Consider the following 21,126-nt stretch of genomic DNA (forward strand, 5'->3'; position numbering starts at 1 on the left):
CTATACAAAAATATTTACACAGTATGACCAAGTATCCAGAAATTCAAAGTTGATTTTATCATTGAAAATCAACTAAAGTCGTGTATGATTTTAACAGAATCAAATCATGCAGAAACAGCATTTAATAAAATCCAACACCCATTCATGGTATCTGTATTAGAGTTCTGTAGAGGAATAGAACTGATGGAAAGAATATTTATAAATATATGTGAATATATTGAAAGAAATTTATTAGGGTGGCTTATAGGCTATGGCGTAGCTAGTCTGGCTGTCTCTTTTCTGTCGAAAGGCCAAGGATCTAGTTGTAGATGAATTAAATAAGAAACACGGAGCCAAATACAGAATTAAAAGCCAAGAGGTCAGAGCAATAGCTAAGAGCTGAGACTAAAAACTTTACCCTTCACTGCTGCTGCTGTCCTACCTCTCCTCAAGAGACCTACTTCCTGTGTGTTTGTCCTATTTATTGACTTTCTGTTCTACCTTCTCATTGGTTGTGAACCCAACCACATGACCTCCTCGTCACTGCCCATCTATACAGACCTTCAGGTCTTCTATGGTTGGTATTGAGATTAAAGGTGTGTGTCTCCATGCTGGCTGTATCCTTGAACACACAGAGATCTGCCTGTCATGTGATCGGGATTAAGGGCCTGTGCTACCACTGCCAGACTTCTGCTATGGCTTGCTATTAGCTCTGACCCCCAGGCAACTTTATTTATTAACATACGAATAAAATCACATTTCAGTACAAATAAAATATCACCCATATCTAGTGGTTGATGGGTTCATGAGATTTGATGTCTCAGCTCAGTCTGTGTTGAAATCCTGACAAAGTGTGTTTGAATGGCAACAAAGTAACGCCGTGGCCACAAGAAAGAGGAATTTGCCAGTAAGAGTGAGGGCCAACAGGCAAAAAGCAAGAGCTTCCTTCTTCCATGTCTTTCTGTATAGGCTGCCAGCAGAAGGTGTGGCCCAGATTTAGGGTGGGTCTTCTCACCTCAAATTATTCAATAAAGAAAATGTCTTCAGAAGCATTTCCAACTGCTTGTGTTTTAATTGATTGCAAATGAAGTCAAGCTGAAAACCAAACTTAGCTGTCACAAGTCCACCCCTTGTCAATTTGTCACACTTCGTTGTGCCATGCCTAATTTACAAGTGGAAACAATAATCAGGTCATAATTACACCTAACATGATGTAATTCCCATGAACACCCACGAAGTATCCCATGTATATCTGAGAGTGAATTATATATTTTAGAATAGGTGGCAATATCCCTTGAGGGACGTTCTTTGAATGTCTCATAACTTAAATATAACACCCATTGATATTGTATGAATTGTTACATTACATTATAAAGAAACAGAGGAAAGAAAAAACACAAATATATGGTGTGTGTGTGTGTGTGTGTGTGTGTGTGTGTGTGTGTGTGTGTAATATACCTCACCAGGTCTTGGACCTTAGAAGAGTGACCCATACCTTCATTCCTTTAGGGTCTGAGTTCTCTGGCAGCTAGCTTAGATTGCATTGTTGAAGTTTCCCATTGACTTTAATCTCAGGATATTGTAACACCAAGATAGACTCCCTAATGGACCTCCTTCATTATAGACATAATCTTACCTTCTTTGTGGAAAAGAATCCAGTTTCCCCGTGGTAGTCTGGATCAATCACCTCACCTTAACACTGATATTCCCTTTTAAGCCTGTTGGTTTGAGGGCATCAGAATCCCAAAGTGACCAGGGGTAAGTCTGAGCTTCCAGTTCAATGGAATATTTATTGTGTCTTCTGGCAGGAGTGCTCACCCTGGAACTAAACTTCCAGGCCATCCAAACTTCAGGCCATAGAAACAAGGAGCAAAATTTTCCTAATAGGTCACTGGAGGTGATAGTGAGTGGAGTGACTCCCATTTCCACCCCTGGAGTCCTGGACCCTGTGAATCCTGACTAGAAGGGAAACTATACTGTATATTGGATGTTGATTCAAAGCATATACAGCCTTCTTGAGAACCCTGCCACAGCCCTCCAGGCTACTGCCACCTAAATGGTACTGTAACTGTGTTTTCAAAAAGTCATCCCACTGTTGTATCAAGCCGTCTGCTTCAGGATGGTGGGGGACTCTGGCTGTGAATTCCTTGGTTGGAAACAATGTTGTGTAGAACACCATGACAGTGGACAAAAATTCTCCAAGTCCACAGATGGTGGTTTTAGCAGAAGCATTACTTGCAGTAAAGACAAATTCACAACCAGAACAAGTATCTACTCCAGTAAGGACAAAGTGTTGTCCTTTCCACAGAGGAAGTGGTCCAATGTAGTCAACCTGCAGCCAGGTTGCTGGCTGGTCACCCCGGAAATGGTACCATATCTAGGGCTCAGTGTTGGTCTCTGGTGTTGGCAGAGTTGGCACTCAGCAGCAGCTGTAGCCAGGTGAGTCTTGGTGAGTGGAAGTCCATGTTGTTGAGTTCATGCATAATTCCCATCTCTGCCACCATGGCCACTTTGTTCATGGCCCACTGGACAATGACAGGGGTGGCTGGGAAAAGAGGCTGACTGTCCACAGAAGGGGTCATCCTATCCACTTAATTACTGAATTCCTCAATTGAAGTCACCTTTTGATGAGCATTTAAATGGAACACACTTATCTTCACATCCTTTGCCCATTTAGAGAGATCTATGTGCTGCTTCCCCAGATGTCTTTCTTTCTCACAGTTCCCCATTCATGCTCTTTCCAAGTCACTGGCCATCCACCAGCCAGTCCATTGACTACAACCCATGAATCAGTAAACAATCGCACATCTGGCCATTTTCCCTTCCAAGAGGAATGTATGACCATGTATACTGCCTGAAGTTCTGCCCATTGTGGAGGTTTCTCTTCACTGGTATCTTTTAGGGTTGTCCCAGAAATGGTTTGTAATAGTGCAGTTGTCCACCTCTAACTGGTGCCAGCATAGGATGCAGAACCATCAGTAAAACAGACCCTAGCCTTTCCCCCCCCTCAGTCAACTGATCATAGGCCACATCCCCTGAAGCTCTAGATGCATGCTTGGGAGCAGAAGGCATTATAACAGGAGTAGACCCCATAGGTGTTGGAACATAGTCCAAGAATATAATTTCTGAGTGCTTTGAGAAAACTCCAAGAAAACAAGACAAGAGAGACTTGTGACCTCAATTTCTTTAAAACATGGAATTGTTCTTGTATTATGCTTTCAAGCCCCTCCAAGGTGTAGAAGATAGGAGTGAGTTTACTTCAGATTATTCATTACAACTGACTATTGTTATTTGTTTACATGCCTCTTGGAAAATCATGTTTTTAATGCATGCAGGTTATCCACACCATGTGCAGCTTGCCCTTGTGAGTGTACATTTTACTCTTTACCCTTAAAGTAAAAATCGGTTGATGTTCTGAATAAAGTTGGCTATTGTATGAGACTTTAGTCTGCCTCATTTCTTGGCTCCGTTCTTCCAGGCCCCACTGCAGCTAGAGTTTTTCTCTCTGGGTCCCTCCAAGCCCCGGCAGTCCCATAGCCCACTTATAAAATAAACATACAGATGCTTATATTATTTAAACTGCTTGGCCATTAGCTCAGGCCTACCATTGTCTAGCTCTTACTTTTATGCTCAGCCCGTGGGCCAGGCAGAACCAGAAAAACTCTAGCTACACCCCACCACCTCTAGAGTGTTAAACAGTAAGCATTTGGGCAATAGATTCATGTAACTTTCTCGTGCCCTTAAGATCACATATACACTACTTCAGTTTAATAATGGGTTTCTGATGTGTATATCCTACTTTATGATTGGTGGGCCAGATAATACCCAGCTCATCTTGCTTAATAACTTGGTGGCCCATTGGCAAACATTCAGTTTATGCTAAGGCCCAAGAGCTGTCTCTCAAAGGGGGGATAGTTGTTTCCAGATGACGATAAGAGGTTTTTTCCAAATCCCAAAGGTCTCTTCTGTGATTCACCTATGGGGTCCTGCTAAAAGCTCCAAACAGCATCCCTATCTGCCACTGCCACCTCAAGTACCACTGGATCTGCTTGTCCAAGTGATCACAGCAGGCTGGACCTGTTGAAGAGCCTTCTGTTCCAGGCCCCACACAAAGCTAGCAACTTTGAGTCATTTGGTTTATTCCACATCCAAATGTGGAATGTGCTGTCTCCAGTATCCAAATAGGCCTAACTGTTGTGTCTTTCTTGGTAGTGGGAGGGGCCAAATGCAGTAACTCATCCTTCACCTTAGAAGGAATATCTGCATGCACCACACCACTGGACAAAGAATTTCACTGAGGTTGAAGGCTCTTGAATTATGGTTGGATTTATTCCCATCCTCTGATCCTCATATGTGTTACCAACAAGTCCAAAGTGCTTACTACCTCCTGCTCATTTGGTCCAATCAGCATAATGTCATCAGTATAGTGGACCAGTGTGATATTTTGTGGAAGAGACAGAGACCATAACTATCTTCAAGCTATGTTATGGCACAGGGATGAAGAGTTATTATACCCTTGAAGTAAAACTATAAAGGTATAAAGCAAATTGTTTCTGGTGGTCCTTAGAGACAATACTAAGATAAAGGCATTTGCTAGATCAATTGCTGCATATCATATACCTGGAGACGTGTTAATTTGCTCAAGTAAGGATACCACATCTGGTACAGCAGCTGCAGTTAGAGTTACTATTTGATTAAGTTTGTGATAATCAGCTGTCATTCTCCACGATCCGTTTGTGTCTTGTACCGGCCAGTTGGAGAGTTGAAAGGAGATGAGGTGGGAACCACCATCCCTGCATCTTTCAAGTCCTTTATGTGGCACTAATTTCTACAATTCCTCCAGGTTCAATATAATCTTTGGTTCACTGTCTTCCCTAGTAGAGAAAACTCCATTGGACCTTTCCAATCATAGCCCTTACTTCACTCCACAGGACAGAGAACCAATGTGGGAATTCTGCCAGCTTCTAATTAATTCCAGCTGTCCTGGAACTCACTCTGTAGACCAGGCTGGCCTTGAACTTAACAGAGATCTTCCTGCCTCTGCCTCCCAAGTTCTTGGATTAAAGGCAAGTGCCACCACCATCTGGCTAACAACAAAACTCTTAAGTATTTTAGCAAGGTCCTTCCTCAGGTAGACTGGCCATCCCTTCACTTAAGGAGTTTTGGGTCTGCACATTGGCTCATCTGGCAATTGGTTTACAGGCCAAATTTCCTCTTACTATGATCCAGGATAGCCTTTTTCATTTGTTCCAAAATTTTTCTACTTATACAAATTAAATAAAAATGTAGTGGACTGGTCTGTTTAATTCCTGGAAACACCATGACTGATCAGCCAATACCAAAGGTCCATATGAATCATGCCACCATAAATACCACTTTGTGCTGCCTATAATGATAACTATAGTCATCTTGTTTTTAACAATTCAATGCTGCCACCTGGTCCCTGCCACTCTGGGGCCCAATTAACCCATCATACATATTTAATTCATCCAATTGAGTACCAGCATCTCCAACTCTAAGATCCAGCACAAGGAAAAGAGCCACCAAAAGCTCTTCAGATATGCTGGTGCCCCTCTCACCATTTTGGGTCTTATAAGATTAGTGAAGGGCCTTCTCATTGTGGAGGGTAAGGTTTCACACATCATATCCACTTTGTCACTGTAGTTTTCCAGAGCTTTCAAACCCTTCATCAACACTAAACCAAGGGATATTAGGCATCTCCAGCTCCTATTTAGTAGGCCATCTTTTGACAAGTGCTTCAACCAACTAATAATTCAAACTTTTGACACTTTTAAAAACTTGATCAAGCTTCCATATTAAATCTAGAATGTCCACACAGTAGATTTATATGTGATGGCTAATCTCTGTTGTCCATCTAAAATCAACTAAAACACAAGCAACTGGCCATGCATCTGAGGAACTTTCTTTATTGGATCATTTGGGATAAGAGGAACCACCCTAAATCTGGGCCACATAGAAGGACATGGAAGGAGGAAGCTTTTGGGTTCTATCTGCTTATCCTGTCTCTCACTGGCAAGGTCATCTATCAGGCTGCTGAGGCATTACTTTGGGGCATTAGAGCCTACTTCGTAGGGATTTCAGCACAGAATGAAGGGCAACTAAGACATCCAGCCTTGTAAACTGAACAACTGGATTATTGGCCTTTCCTTTGGGAGTCAGCCATTGTTGAACTTGCCTGTGAGCCACTCCAATAACCCCCAACCCCCATTTGTGTGTATTCAGTTAGTTCTAGTCCTCTGGAAAACCCTGACTAGTACTGATAGTGGTACCAGAAGTGGGATAGGTCTTCTCACCTCAAATGATTCAATCACGAAAGCCCCTCATGGTGTGCCAGCTGCTTGTGTTTTTGGTTGATTCCAAATGTATTCAACTTGACAACCAAGATTAGCCATCACAGGTACTTTTCTCAGGAAACTGGTAGTAAAAGGAAATTCCACACCTCACAAAATGCATGAAGAAAGATCCTACCACCAACATCGTACTTACCAGTGAACAAAACAAAACAAAACCAAAAACCTGAATGCTTCTCCCTAAAATAGCAAGAAGACCAGTATGTCTAGTATCACAATTTCTATTAGTCTAGTTCCCATGGCTGCAATAATATAGTTAAGGCTAGTTTATTAAGATTCTCTAGAGAAAAAGTACTAATAGAACAACTCTATATATTAAAGTACTTAGGAATAAATTTAACAAACCAAGTGCAAGGTTTATACATTTGACAATTATAAAACATTGCTAGAAGTTAAGGGTGATGTAAGCCAATGTTATCCCACATTCATGAACATGCGATGCTGCTGGCACAGCACACACACCCCCAAATTAATTTTCTGGCTCAGTGCAGTTCCTACTAAGATCTTAGTAGGATTTATAGGAATTAATAAGCTGAATCTATGAAAGGTTTATATGAAAATTCAAAGGACCTATAATAGCAACACAACTTGGAAAAACTAAAACCAAGTTCAGTGACTTACATGTCCCCATTGTGGACCTTACTAATGAAGCTGGAGTAACCCAAACATTATAGTAATAGCATAAAGACAGACATGAGAACTCCCTAATAAACCTCTACATTCATGTTTAATTGATTTTCAACAAAAGAATCCAGGCAACTCAGTGGGGGAAATAATACTCAACCAATGTTGCTGTTGAATTTCATAGTGGAAATTTCAAAGAGTCAGTTTGACGTTTCTTTGTGCTGTGCTAAAATAATTAAATTAAATATGTATCATAGGTTGAAGGTAAGAGCTAAATCTATAAAACACTAGAAGAAAACAGAAGAACATTCATGGTTTGGTAATCTCTTAGAAATGACACAGAATCACAATTTATCAAAGAAAATGACTTACCAAAATTTAAAAAAAAAAATTACACTTCCAAAGACAGCAGTAACACAATGAAAAGATGAGTCACAGACCACAGGAAACATTTGCCAATCCTGTTAGATAAAGGATGCCCAGAATGGGTAAAGAATTCTTGCAGGCAAAAGGTCAGAGACTCAACCTTTAAATGGACAAGAGTTGAATAGACATTTCACCAAGAGAGGTACCTGAATGGCTAATAGACATATGAAAAAGTATTCCTCATTAGTCACCAAGGAAAAGGAGAAGAGAATCCCAGTAAGACCCTATTACATACTCATCAGAAGGGCTGTGTAGAATAGTACTTTTTCTGTGAGTGGGGGGAGTAAGACTCCATGCTACTTGTTCTGTGAGTGTAACGAAGTGCCAGGATACACAGGAAACAATAGTGCTTAACTGCTGGTGGACATAGAACTGGCTGGGTAGAAGATTATTCCGTGCATTTATTTAATTTCAAATATTTTCATTCTTTGAGAATTGTATATGTGTACAATGGATTTTGATTATATCTACCCCCTCTTCCCATTTGAACTCTCTCTGGACCCCCTTCCCCACACATCTTCTCAACTTCATTATCATCTCCTCATCTTTTTCATCCTCATCCTCCTCTCAACCCAATGTGTCCATTAATGCTGCCTGCATGTACCTGAGCATGGAGCCATCCACTGGAACATGGGCAATTTATCAGCAAACACACTTTTCCAAAGACAGACGCTCCCTCCCGAGCAGCTATCAACTGCCAATAGTTTCTCAGCTAGTGGAGCGGCCTCAGGAGCCCTTCCCTGCCCATGCTGTTCTTTTCACTGTCTTATCTTGTGCAGGTATCTACAGGTATGGTGCGTTCATGAATGCAGCTGTCAAGTTATGTCTAGAAGGCAGAATTTTACACAATTTTCCCTATCCTTTAGCTCTTAGGCTTTCCCCTCCTTCTCTTCTTGATGTTCTTTGAGCCTTGTGGGACAGAGTTGATATAAATGATCCATTTAGGACTGATCACTCAGTCACTTATTCTCAGCACTCTGACAAGTTATGAGTCCCTGCATTAACTGTCGCCCACTTTAAAATACTCTCACAGAGGCTGAGAGCAGCACAAATCTATGGGTATAATCAGAAATATTAAAAGGTAGTTTGACAATATGGCTATTTAGCAGAACAAAAGTAGTAAGTTTTCCCCTAGAGCTTTTGACTTCCCAGCCATACATAGCATTTTGTCCACCTTTACAGTATGATTTGTCCACCTTTACAGTATGTGCTGGCTGGGTTTTATGTCAACTAGACAGAAGCTAGGGTCACCTGGGAAGAAGGAATCTTAATCAAGAGAATGTCTCCATAGGATTGGCCTGCAGGCAAGTCTACAGGGCGTTTTCTTGATTAATAACTGATGTGTGGAGGCAGGTCTACCCCTAGGCAGGTGGTCTTGGGGTGTATAAGAAAACAAACTGAACAAGTCAGGAGGAGCAAACCGGTAAGCAGCACCCCTCCATGGCATCTGCATCAGCTCCTGCTTCTAGCTTCCTCCCTTGAGTTCCTGCCCTGAGTTCCCTGGCTGGGATGGGAGACAAGCTATAAGATGAAACAAACCCTTTTTTTCCCAACTTGGATTTGGTCATGGTGTTTTATAATAATAGTAAGAGAAACCCTAAGACACAGTACCAGGCATGGATTCTCTTGTGTAGGACAGGCCTTAACTCTAGTGAAAAACAAAACAAAACAAAAAAAAAAAAACAAAACCAACCAAACAAACAAACAAACAAAATGACTACCCTTCTAATCATTGCCACCCCTATAAATCTTCATGCTTCTGTTACATCAACAGGCAGATCTTGTCTGGAAATTAGTGTTGTGGCATACAAAGTCCAGCTCTGGGTAAGACCATGATTTTTTTTCCCCCCAGTACCTTCTGGCCTTATGAAAGCTAGCCAGTAGGGAGGAGGTTTTCTGATCATTTCCAGATGAATTTCCCTGTCCTGAAACCAAAATGTGTGCTACCTTCAACTCTAGGCTTTTACCATCTAGTTCTGGTGGGCAACCAAGAGCAATGACAATAACGTGTGCTGATTTGGAAGTCTCTAGGACCTCCTTGATCTGCAGCTCACACTCACAGGGAGTGTCTCATGTCTGCTGATGAGATTGTCTTTTGGGGAAAGTGTTTTGTCCCCCTGCTGTGTACTACCATTCAAGGTCCTTTTTTAAAAATGTTTTTATTAGCTTATGAAGTAGTGTAATTAAGTCAGAGTTTGCACTAGGGAATAATCCCAGGACCTTACACGGGCTAACCACATACTCTCTTACTGAGCTACACTACCTAACTCCTCGAAAAATATTTCTAATCTAATCTAAAGACTTAATAAAGCAGTAATGAGGGTTGGTATGTATTAATAATTGAGTTAACCATTACTTGAAGTATAAGGGAAAGAAGGTATTTACATCATTGCTGAGGCTTGTGGGTTTAAGAGAAGAGTGCATATCTTGGTAACACATCATAGAAAATTATGGAACTAAGGCATTCTAATTCCAGAAGCTGTGAGACAAATATCTGGTGATGAGGATAATCTGGTAATCCCATAGCCCAGAATGAATAGTGTCCTCAGAGACATCTCAGGGTCCTGGAAAAAGGGCAAGATGCTTCCACTCAGCCTATGGATTGAGAGCTATGAGCAGGGCTGCCAGGGTGCCTGGTAGGACTTAAAAGTCTACTATCATGGCTGCACCCTGAGAAAGTGTGAGCAAAAGGGTGTTCAGCAGGAGTGGAGCCATGACCAAGGGTTTCTTCCCCGCATTGGGCACTGTGGTAGATCAAATGAGAAAGGTGCCCCTAGGCTCATATCATAGATGTGAATGCTTGATCTCTGGTTAGTGAAACTGTTTGGGAAGGATTAGGTGTGTCCTTGTTAGAGAAGGTGTGTTGCTGGGGTTGGTCTTTGAGGTTTCCAAAGACCCCCCCCACACACACACACACAATTCCAGTACTCACTCTCTGCATCTTGCTTGCTAATCAAACTATGAGCTCTCGGCTATTTTGCCTGCAACCATTCCTGCCTGCCTGCTGCCATGCTCCTCACCAGGATGGTCATGGCCTCTAACCCTCGGAAACTGTAAGACCCTTACAACCTTCCTTTTTAAGTTGTCCTGGTCATGGCATTTCATTACAGAAATAGAGAAGTATCTAATACAGACACAAAGCAAAGCATTTGGAGACCTCCATCTTTTCTCCTCTTGCACATAGTTTGAACTACATTTTTCCTGTCTTCCTGAGAGTTTTAAGCCCTGTGTGAATTTCTAGGAGTGTTTCTTGAGATCCTCTGATGAAAGGAACAACAGAAGTGCCAAGTGTTGTTATCAACACTGCAAGTATTTTACCCACAATGGAAGTGCAGGGCCGGGAGTTATATTTCCACTTCTGACAGACCGAAGGTTTTGTTTTGAGGGTTAAGCACAGCACATGTGCTAATGTAAGAAGAACTGACAGTGAAAAGCAAGGTAATGAGTTCAGCTACAAATCAGCCCTTCTCCGCTGTCCAGGGAAGTAGTGATGTCTACCCACACTGAAGCCAGACACAACAGCATTCCTCCACTGAGAGCGATTGGTATGTTATAGCCAGCAAGCAGACAGAACAAATCCAGGCCCAGCCTTTGTGCCAGAGATGAGCTGCTCTTGGGGCATACTGATACCCCTTCTGCTCAAAGATTCTAGTGACATGCCAGCCTGGCAAACACTGGGGGCTTTCCTAGAGAGACATATAATCTGCTTGTGGTTGGCAGATGTCATGGTATCACTGGAATAGACTAGAGACAAGGGGGAAAAAAGGTGCCTAACCAACGCTCATCATCACCCAAGGCCGTGATGTTTGCAAGAGTAACCAGCTAAATTGAACTTAGCTCTTTCCCAACCCTTACCCTTCTTTCCTCTCTCTACATGAGACCCAGAATCTTGTGCATGCTAGACTAGCACTCTACCCTGAACAACACCTCTAGCCTGGAAGAATACTTCTAAATTAAGGCCTGGGTGTAATGTTTCAAGCCTGTAATCCTAGTATTTGGGAGATTGAGGTAGGAGGACTGCTGTGAGTTCAAGGCCAGCCTGGGCTACATAGAGATACCATCACAAAACAAATATAACAATGATAGCTCATACCTGTAATCTTGGTACTTTCCTGCAGAGGCAGATGATTAAAATTTCAAGGCCACCTGGTCTGTGTTGTGTAACAGTTTCCTTGCAGATTGAAACATTTCAACCTGCAGGGAAGTTCTTTAAACAGGAAGGTTGCATAACTCAAAGTTAGCTTCAGGAAATTCCTGAAACCTATCAGATTCACGAGGCCCCTTCCTGCCAGAGTAAGCAATAAAAGTTGAGAGTTATTTTCAGACTGACTAAGCTAAACTGCAAAGACTCTCAGACAAGCCAGTATGAAAAGAAAACCCTCAGACCAGCTGCCTGGAAAAAACAAACAAACAAACAGGAACCAGCCTGGAAGGGGTTTAGACCAGGGTCACTTGGAAAGGACACTGTCCAACCTGTTGAGCTGCCTACAGGCTGTGCAGTGTGCTCCAGGTCCCAGCTTTGTGAGCTGTCTGTCACCCATGCTGGAGTGGGCTTGGATGATACAGCGGTCTCTGAGTCATTTCTGCTCTTGGAAGTGACGCCTCACCTACAACTAACCCTCATTAAACTCACTGGTTCACCAATTGACTTTGGTGATATCTGTACTTTGGTCTGTACTGGGATCCCTATCATGGGGTGAGTATGTGAGTTGGATCCCCTCAAGGAAAAATCTTGTCACACCACAGTTTACATAATGTGTTCCAGGCCAGCTTGTACTACCCAGCAAGGCCCTGTGCCAGAGAAAAATAAATAAAAAGACGTTAAGGTGTATATATACCAAAGTTGGTCTTCCCTTCTCCCCCAACCTTAGGCCCTGCATTTGGTCTCCTCTGGACTGTCTCCACATTCTCCAGGGTGCACTCAAGATTGTGCACATTATACAACTTGCAGCCGTCAGCTGTTAGGAAGTCTTCAGCAGCCCCCAGGCTCCAGGAACAGACAGCAACACAAAAAGCCTTTGCCTTGGTGGGCAGCTGCTTCCTTGTCAGTTGTCCAGCCCATGCTGGAGCACTCTGCCCCAATACACTGTGGCTTTCCGGCCTTCTTCTTAGCCTCTGCCAGTTCATATGCCTGAAGTGTCTTGATACTACCCACCCACCTACCATCTCTCTTTGCTGTGTGGCAAATGGCCGTCCTCTAAAGCTCAGCTAGAACGTCACTCCCTCTCTTACTGTCTTGATCTCCAGTATGTTTTCTACTCTTTTGGTCCCCATAGCATCTAGTGCCTGGGTACTTCTAACTAGGATTGACCACCTTTTCCTATGTGGCTGCCTCCCTTCCATTAGATGGAGCCAGAACAGAAGCAGTTCTTCCCATCTTTGTCTCCAGGGACAGAAGCAAACATCAAATGTCTGTAGAGCTGACACGCATGCGTGCATGAGGGCTTGCTACGGGATCAAGCCTGCTGCTCACCTCACAGGGAGGGGCCCATTCAGTTGAGAGAGAGAGAGAACAAGAAAGGCAACTGTTTCAAGCTGACTTAATGGGAAGATAATGACTCCTGTCCCAAGCCCATCTTGCAGGAAGGCTGGTTTAGGAATGGTTTGGATGGGCAGAGGGTGTTTCCACACTGGAGGGCTGTCTTATAGCAGCCCAGGGATGCATACTCGATCTTAACCACCTAATTGTAAAGTGCTTTTCAATTCTGCAAGAACAAAGATTATATCCTTGGGTTTTTGTAGCACGAATCTTAGAAGGTCTTATTAATAAAAACAAACCTGGAGCCAGGTATTGGGGTGAATGCTGGAAGATCAGAGAAGCAGAACAAGCCACAGCTTCCTCACCTTGCCAATTCCCCAGCTGATCTTGTTTCCTCAGACTGGAAGACTCTGAGTTCTCATCCAAATGGATCTCAACTGAACTGCTACTCAAAAGCCTAGAAGCTTAACCAGCCAAATGCTTCTAGTTTCTGGTCTTCATGCCTTAAATACCTTTCTGCTTTCTGCTCTCACTTCCTGAGATTAAAGGCTCACTTCTTGGCATTAAAGGCGTGAGTCACCATGCCTGTCTATTTCCAGTGTGGCCTTGAATTCACAGAGATCCATGCCTCCAGAAGGCTAGGATTAAAGGTGTGAGTGCCACCATTTTCTAGCCTCTGTATCTAGTGGCTCTTCTGTTTTCTGACCCCAGATAAGTTTATTAGGGTGCACAATATTTTGGGGAACACAATACCACCACAGGTTTTTCACCTTAAAGCAAAAACCATAAGGTTTCATTGTGTAGACCAGGTGGGCCTGCAAATCACAATCCTGCTTCAGAGTGCTGTGATTACAGGCATGTGCCACCACACCAACCTCCCCATCACTGATTAGTGCACTGCTACCCAAGTCCTGACACAACCTGAAGACTGGAGGAGTATCTGCCCCATGTCCCTTTTGCTGGTTGTCAAACTTGTACTAATAAAAGAAAAAATATACTTTTCTTGATTACTTCTCTCCAGCTCCCACCAAGCCCCGGCAGTCCCGAATCCCACTTACAAAATAAACACACAGACTCTTATATTACTTAAACTGCTTGGCCTAATGGCTCAGGCTTCTAGCTATCTAGTTCTTACATCTTAAATTAACCCACTTCTATAAATCTATACCTTGCCACATGGCTCGTGGCTTACCAGTATCTTACATGTTGGCACTCATGGTGGTGACTGGCAGCATCTCCTGACTCAGCCTTCCTGTCCCCAGAATTCTCTTCTCTGCTTGTCCTGCCTATATTGCTTGGCTACTGGCCAATCAGCATTTTATTTATACAGAGCGATATGCACAGCACTGCAGTGTCCAATGTGTGCCCAAACCATATTCACCCTTTGCTTGCCAACTGATTGTAATGTGGCTATGAATCGTGTGTGTGTGTGTGTGTGTGTGTGTGTGTGTGTGTGTGTTGACCTTGCACACACTAGGCAAGTTTACTACCAATGAATTTCAGTTTACTGTGAGTATGTCTAGTGCACAAGTGTATTTGGAGTTTTCTAGAAGTAGAATGTTAGATTATAGGGCATGGAAATATTTAACCTTATGAATACTGTCTGTTTCTCAGAGGGGCTCTAAATGCCAGATAGATTTTTCCCCTCAAATATCACTGTGTTCTGTTAATCCCAATAGCGAGAATAAGACCACTACCACAATTTGAGCCAAATCTGAAGCAAACTTGATTTTTATTGGGGTGTACCCAAGAGCTGGCTAGCAACTGCCTCCTAAGTCAGGTTAGAGAGAGCAACCCCGAATCCATCTCTTGGGCCCCTTTTAAAGAGTAACATCACAAGTAGTTTTACAGAAGGGAGACAATGGGGCCCTAAGCACATACAAAAAAATCTTTAAAAGAACATCATGTGGTTACCTATGTGATTAGGGAGGGTCAAGGAGGGTAAGGGTATTCTCAAAAACAAATCATCATGGGTCAGGTTCCAGGAACCAGAGAGCAACTCAACTCTCATAGTAAATAGAAACTTATTTTTTAAAATACAGTATAATGACTCCTGCCTTCAAAATGGAGTCAGGTAGGTTCCTTGCTAAAAAAAAAAAAGTAATTCTGTATAATCATCACTCCTCATCAGTTTCTCACTTCATGGCAGGATTTTTCCTCAGCCTCCATTGCACACCTTGGCGTCTCTAATTGTGCAAACCTGCTCAGGCACAGGACACCACCAGCTCACTGTCTGGTTAGGCGCTGCTGCTGCTGCTGCTGCTGCTGCTGCTGCCACCTCACACTTCTTAGTCTAAAGCCTCCACCCCCTGGGTTTTCCCTAATGCATCTTACCCTGGTCACACCTGCTCACAAAGCTTTCACTGAAACACCCATTTCCACACCAGCCAGCACTCACCTTCAATGACATCCAGGAGATGTTACTCTGGTGAATGAATGGACATCCTAACTAGGGCAGATAATCAGACCGTGGGAGACCCACACTCCTGACTCTGCCACCGTTGTCAATACTGCCATTGGAACCACTCCCTTACCGTCCAGGCCATACGTTTTAGAAATTCTGACATGATTATGCCCACCTCCGATTAGATTATTGACCAGCAATCCTCACCTCCTTAACACCCAGCCCTGTAGCAGAGTGCTTGCAGATGCCTCTCCTCCAGCCCTAATTCCATTCCCTAGGACTCCACAGAAGTTTGCTGCTCCCCAGCCTTCCTCCTTCCCTTCTCAGCCCTCCTCTCTAGTCCGTCCCCATTCCTTTGTGTCAGCCATGTGTGTAGAGGCCTGAAGTTAATGTCCGGGATCTTTCTCAATTGTGCTTCCTCCTCACTGTGAGGCCAGGTCTCTCAACCAAACTCAGAGCTCACTGCTATGGCTAGTCTTGCTAGCCAGCTCATACCAAAGATCCGGTCTCCGCCTTCTGAGGGTGGATTTGCAGGCAAGATGGCGTGCTTGCCTGGCATTTTCAGGACACTCCGAATCCGAATTCCAGGCCTCTTGCTTTTGTGTAGGCACCTAAATCACTCTGCCATCTCCTTGGCCCTTTAGCCAATCTGTGCAAAACCATTTTTTTAATTTATCCAAAATAAAGATAAATAACATCCGAGTGTGATACAAATGCTTTTTAAGATGCCCACTTAGCGAGTGCGGTACTGCCATGGCCAGCACAGCTCCAGGGGCAGACCTGACTGGGGTGGTAAGGGAATGAAGAAAAGACGAGCACCAGAGACACCAGGAAAGACCGGGACCAGATGGACTGAACTCTCCATCCATGGAGAAATCACATCACCTTGGATGCTCAGAGTATTAATTACATAGAGTTGAACAAGGAGGCGAGGTTATGGTATACAGCTGGATAGAGGCCACAGGTTAGCTAATCTTGGTAGGAGTGGTCTCTGCAGGAGAGCAGGCTGTAAACATCCTGGGGTAGAAAGCTATGGTGGACAATGTTTGCACACAATATCAATATCTGCACATGAAACAGAGGAAGGCTTTGTTCAAAATTCCCCTGAGCCTCATCCCCCAAGGGGAATCTCAGGGTGGGGGTGGGTGGGGTGCCATTTTCCTTGGGTCTAAGGCTAAGATTATTGACATGGCCATGCCCAGATCAACAGCACACATTCATTCAAGACGTCACTCACTCGGGGCTTCCTGGGCTGCCCACAAATACAATAAAGGCAGAAAAATCTAAAGAGAAACTTTCCAAACACAAGGACTAGAAACAAGTGACACTCATGTCTTAAACTACTTAATTAAGTGACCCGTGGTTGAGTTCAGCTCTGTGACCCTGCCTCTGAAGTATGTTACTGTATTTTCATCAGGGGGAACTGGAAAGCCATTCACTTACACGACTTTTCCTTTGAACTTCTCTTTTGATCAAGCTGCCTTCTACCCTTCTCCCAAGAGTAAACATAGAAGATCTAAGGCAAACAATAGTTTCTAAAAAAAAAACAAAAAAAAAAAACAAAAAAACTCAGTTTTATTTCTATGAAATCTTTTGAGATAATTTGTAAGTATGAAAGGGTTTTACAATCACATGATCATTTATTGAATAAAGTTCCTCTTCCTGGGATCTAGAAATTCAAGAGGCACTTGCTGTATCCAGGTAGGTAAGATGCTGGGCAGCCGCTTTCTTTGATGGACACAGTTCATTACAACTCGAATTAGTCAGATTCCTCCTCAAACTCCACTAAAGGTGCATGTCTGTTGGCCTGGGCCCCTTCTCTGAAGAACACCTTTTTTATCCTGCCGTCCTTTGGAGCTTTTATGGTATGCTGTAGGGACATAAACAACAACGGTAGTCATGCTATTGAGGGCCACGCCCACACCAAGCCATGAGAGGCAGACAAAAATGAAAAAAACAGCTAATACTTTCAATGCTTTATGGTTTCTCAGTTTGTTTGTTTATACACATCACCATCCGCAGAGAAAATGGAGACACTTTTACAGCTGAGAAGAGTCAGTACTGAGCAGTCACACTATCAAGGACGAGACTGGGAAGCTCCTGTCTAATGAGCAATCTCAACCAGGTTTTACAGCACACTTCCATGTGGGAAGCTTATGTGAAGGACTAGGACTTGGGGTGCCACTGAGTGCCCACCTCTCTGCACGGAGCCCTGGGATCAACCCCAGCATTACAATGTGGCCTTCCTGCTGGAGGGCCCAGTTCAACTCTGGAGGCAGGTCTACAGAGCTTCCAAAGTGAATTTAGTATTTGGGAGAGCCAGGAGCTACTGGCCTACAGTCTAACACTTGTCATCCTTAATTCAGCTTTAGGAAATAGCCACAGTGAGTGTTCGGCTGCGATACTGCTGATGATAATTTCAGTATGTTCAGAATGGCAGGTATGGCTTCACAAGATAAAATGAATTTACTAGAAGGATGGTTGCTTTAGCTTTTGCAATTAATACTTAGAGACAGTTCATGACTCTTAGTATTTAAAATGTTATTAACCCATCAAATAAAGCAAAGCACAGCTAGGCTGGGTTGCTCCCAAGGCTTACTGGGCAACTGAACTTGGGATTTCACATACCTCCATCTTCATGGCGATCATAACCATCAGAGAGTCTCCGGCTTTTACTCTGTCTCCAGCTTTCACAAACACCTAGAGATTGAAGGATGCGTTGAAACACAGGTCCTTCTTGTTCACAGAGCTGGTATGTGAACAAATGGAACAGGAGCACAGGCTTACATGTCAGGGTTATTTGCCAAGGACAGATGTACCAGGGAAACTGGAGTCTGCCAGGTCCACCCAGCACTGCTAGCACTGTTGAGTGTATGTGCTTAGTCTCTTTAGGTTGTGACCTAGCTTTGCTTGACTCAGATGAGTGGATTTTTACATAACTTTGTACTGTTTTGTTTTTCATGAATATAATCAGGACAGACCTGACATCTGATACAGGAAAATGTATACATATAAATGATACAGGGAAGGATGGATACCTGTAAATGTCTCATACAGGGTGAAGGATGAGGCTCTTGACTAGTTTTCTAGTTTGGGAGTTGCTTATGATGGCCTTTCAAAATGTTGAGTCTGTGTTACAAGTGTGTAACTAGTCCTCACGTGAGAACAGGATGTCCGTCCCTCTCTCCAGTTCTACCAGACTAATGAGCTGATGTAGACTAAGTGTCCTCTTAGTTAATACAGCTACTGAACAGTCTATAAAGACACCAGGGAGTTAGCTCTCACAGTCATAAGCAACAAGCATCTCTGGATGCTCCAAAGATCACCCAGTCCTTGGTGACACTTCTTCAGTACAGTCTCACAAAGCCACTGTGTGTCCATCTTCAGATGTAAGATGACTATTCTCTGCAGGCATCCCTCACTGTGGAAGGCTGGTGTGAACAGAGACTGACCAAGCTAAAGGCAGATCTAACTCTGTCAGGTCACACACCGGAGAACAGTGGGAGACTAAATAATTCTTTTCCTCTTCTTCTTTTTTTGTTTGTTCTAAGAACATACAGCTGAGTTCTTTTTGCAGTGCTGGTGAATGAACCCAGGACTTTACCATATGTGAAGAAGGTTTTCTGTCACAGCCACATCTCCAGCCACAATGGAATTGGTATGACTTAATGTATTGGGGAGACCAGATATCTACCCCAAAGAAATTAAGATTGTCTTGTGCTACCATGTGAATGTCTATATCCTGCTGAAATTCATGTTGAAATATTAAACCCAAGGTTTGGAGCTAGGGTTTCTCCAAGGTGATTAATTAGGTCACCAGGGATCTGTACTGTCACTGAGAAAGGCCAAGAGAGGTCCTATGCCCTTGGACATGTGGGGACACTGGGAGGAGAAGACGGTCTATCCACTGTGATACCAAGAAACAAACTCACTAGTCACATGAGCCAAGATTTTTCCCAACCTACAGAACCATGAAGAATAAACTTATGTAGTTTCATGTGTATGGAAGTGAGTGCCAAGTGGCAGCCAAGCGAGCGCCCTGACTACATCCTTAGACTCTATCAGATCACGTGGTTTGCTGGGTGTGGAAGTGTGTGCTTGTCATTTCCTCACTCGGAGGAAGGGCAAGACAAGCGTTCCAAGTCTGAGGCCAGCCTGACCACCCACTGAAACCCTGTCTCAAAGCCACAAAAACAACTTCCTCTCCAACCTGCACCCCACCCTGAGCCTTCCAAACTCATTTTAACACATAGGCAATGATGTCATTATTTCATGATGAAATTGTATGTTGTTAAATTTCACATTAAAACACTGACTTTTTAATGTTTGGTGAACACTCAATTTTCATTCTTAAAAATACGTTCTGAGTTGGGGTTTGTGGCACCTGAGAAGTTGAGAGAGGAGGATCACTTTGGCCCAGGATTCAAGAACAGCCTGGGAAACATGATACTATAAAGAGGAAAAAATGCACTGATCTGTCCTTTATCTACCCCTCCTATTCCTTCTCTCTTTCTTTTCTCTGGCACTGGGGACTGAAGCCAAGTCCCTGGGAATGCCAAGCACATGCTCCACCACTGAGCTATGCTCCTAGATGGTGTTAGTTGTACTTTCTTTTCTTGTGACAGAGTCTTGCTGTGTTTATTGCCCAGGCTGGCCTCAATTTCAGGTGACCCTCAGGCCCCAATCTGCCACGGTGCTGACATCACAGGTTCACGGAACCAGGTAGGACACACTGTACCATGAAGTAAACTCTTCCCTTCAGACACACTGTACCATGAAGTAAACTCTTCCCTTCAGACACACTGTACCATGAAGTAAACTCTTCCCTTCAGACACACTGTACCATGAAGTAAACTCTTCCCTTCAGAATAGTGGCCTCAGAGCTGCAGAGGTGGATCAGTGGTTAGAGCACTGGCTGCTCTTCTAGAGGACCCACATGGCAGCTCACAACTGTCTCTAACTCCAGTTCCAGGGGCTCTGATACCTTCTTCTGGCCTCTGTGGGCACTGCACACATGTGTAGCAGACATGCAAACAGGCAAAACACCTCCACACATACATAAAATTAAAATTATAAAACAACCTTCCCCAGCAGTCTTGGGGTGGAGCTCAGGTGTAGGGTTCTCAACATGTATGAGGCTCTGGATTTGAACTCAGGCTCATGCATGTAGCATACACATACACATACACACCTCCAAACAAAAACTCACTAATCTTTATCAAAAATTGGTAGTTATGTACATTGAAAGCTGAACCATTATATTTCACTCTTCTTATTTTCTTGAAGTGACTGCTTTCCAATGAGCAAAATTTAGGAGAGGAAAGGATATACAAAGAAAGGGTACACCAAGCTCCAAAAGGACATTTACGAGCCATTTCGGGCATCATTTCACAGATGCCCCCTAATTACCTTTTCAATGGTTCCAGTCATAGGAGCGATGGTACCGCCCTGAGTTCCTTCTGAGCTCGCTGAGGCCAAGTACTTGGGTACTGGAATGCCAAGTTCAATACTTCCTTCCTATACAAAACAGCGAACATAGAATCAGCATCTCATCTCTTTATGTTCAGTAGGACACCCAAGGGATTGATTCATGCTATTAGTGACTATTAGTCGCCACAGACACCTGGGTTCTAGTGTGGTTTAGTGATCTTAAGAGGCTACGAAGCCTCGATCAGTCTCATCTCCCATGACACAGAGGTCATGGTATAGATGCCTGGTCAGGGATTAAGAATTAAAGGACAGGACTGTAGGGGACAGGATGGTTGCTTTCTGGAAGTGATTTTCAGTGGCATCTTTACTGTGGAGAACATAATCTACAGTTAAGAACTTTACACTTACATACA

At 43.4% G+C, this 21,126-nt stretch overlaps 1 protein-coding gene across 2 annotated transcripts in view; it reads right to left on the minus strand.

The window, feature by feature from the left end:
• Positions 1-16,841: 16,841 nt before the first annotated feature.
• The window catches only part of Mccc1 (methylcrotonoyl-CoA carboxylase 1), a 46,512-nt gene continuing 42,227 nt past the window's right edge, over positions 16,842-21,126 (minus strand). Inside the window, exons 17-19 of one of the 2 annotated variants that reach the window (XM_028858494.2) lie at positions 20,693-20,800; positions 17,912-17,983; positions 16,842-17,153 (exon numbers count right to left, since the gene is read on the minus strand). In XM_028858494.2, coding sequence (XP_028714327.1) covers positions 17,043-17,153; positions 17,912-17,983; positions 20,693-20,800 — 291 coding nt within the window. In that variant the 3' untranslated portion in view covers positions 16,842-17,042. The remainder of the gene's footprint in view (positions 17,154-17,911; positions 17,984-20,692; positions 20,801-21,126) is intronic. The other variant, XM_037206541.1, reaches the window with a different exon arrangement.

This window comes from Peromyscus leucopus, chromosome 6, assembly GCF_004664715.2.
Source record: "Peromyscus leucopus breed LL Stock chromosome 6, UCI_PerLeu_2.1, whole genome shotgun sequence".
In the NCBI taxonomy this organism is placed as follows: Eukaryota; Metazoa; Chordata; class Mammalia; order Rodentia; family Cricetidae; genus Peromyscus; species Peromyscus leucopus.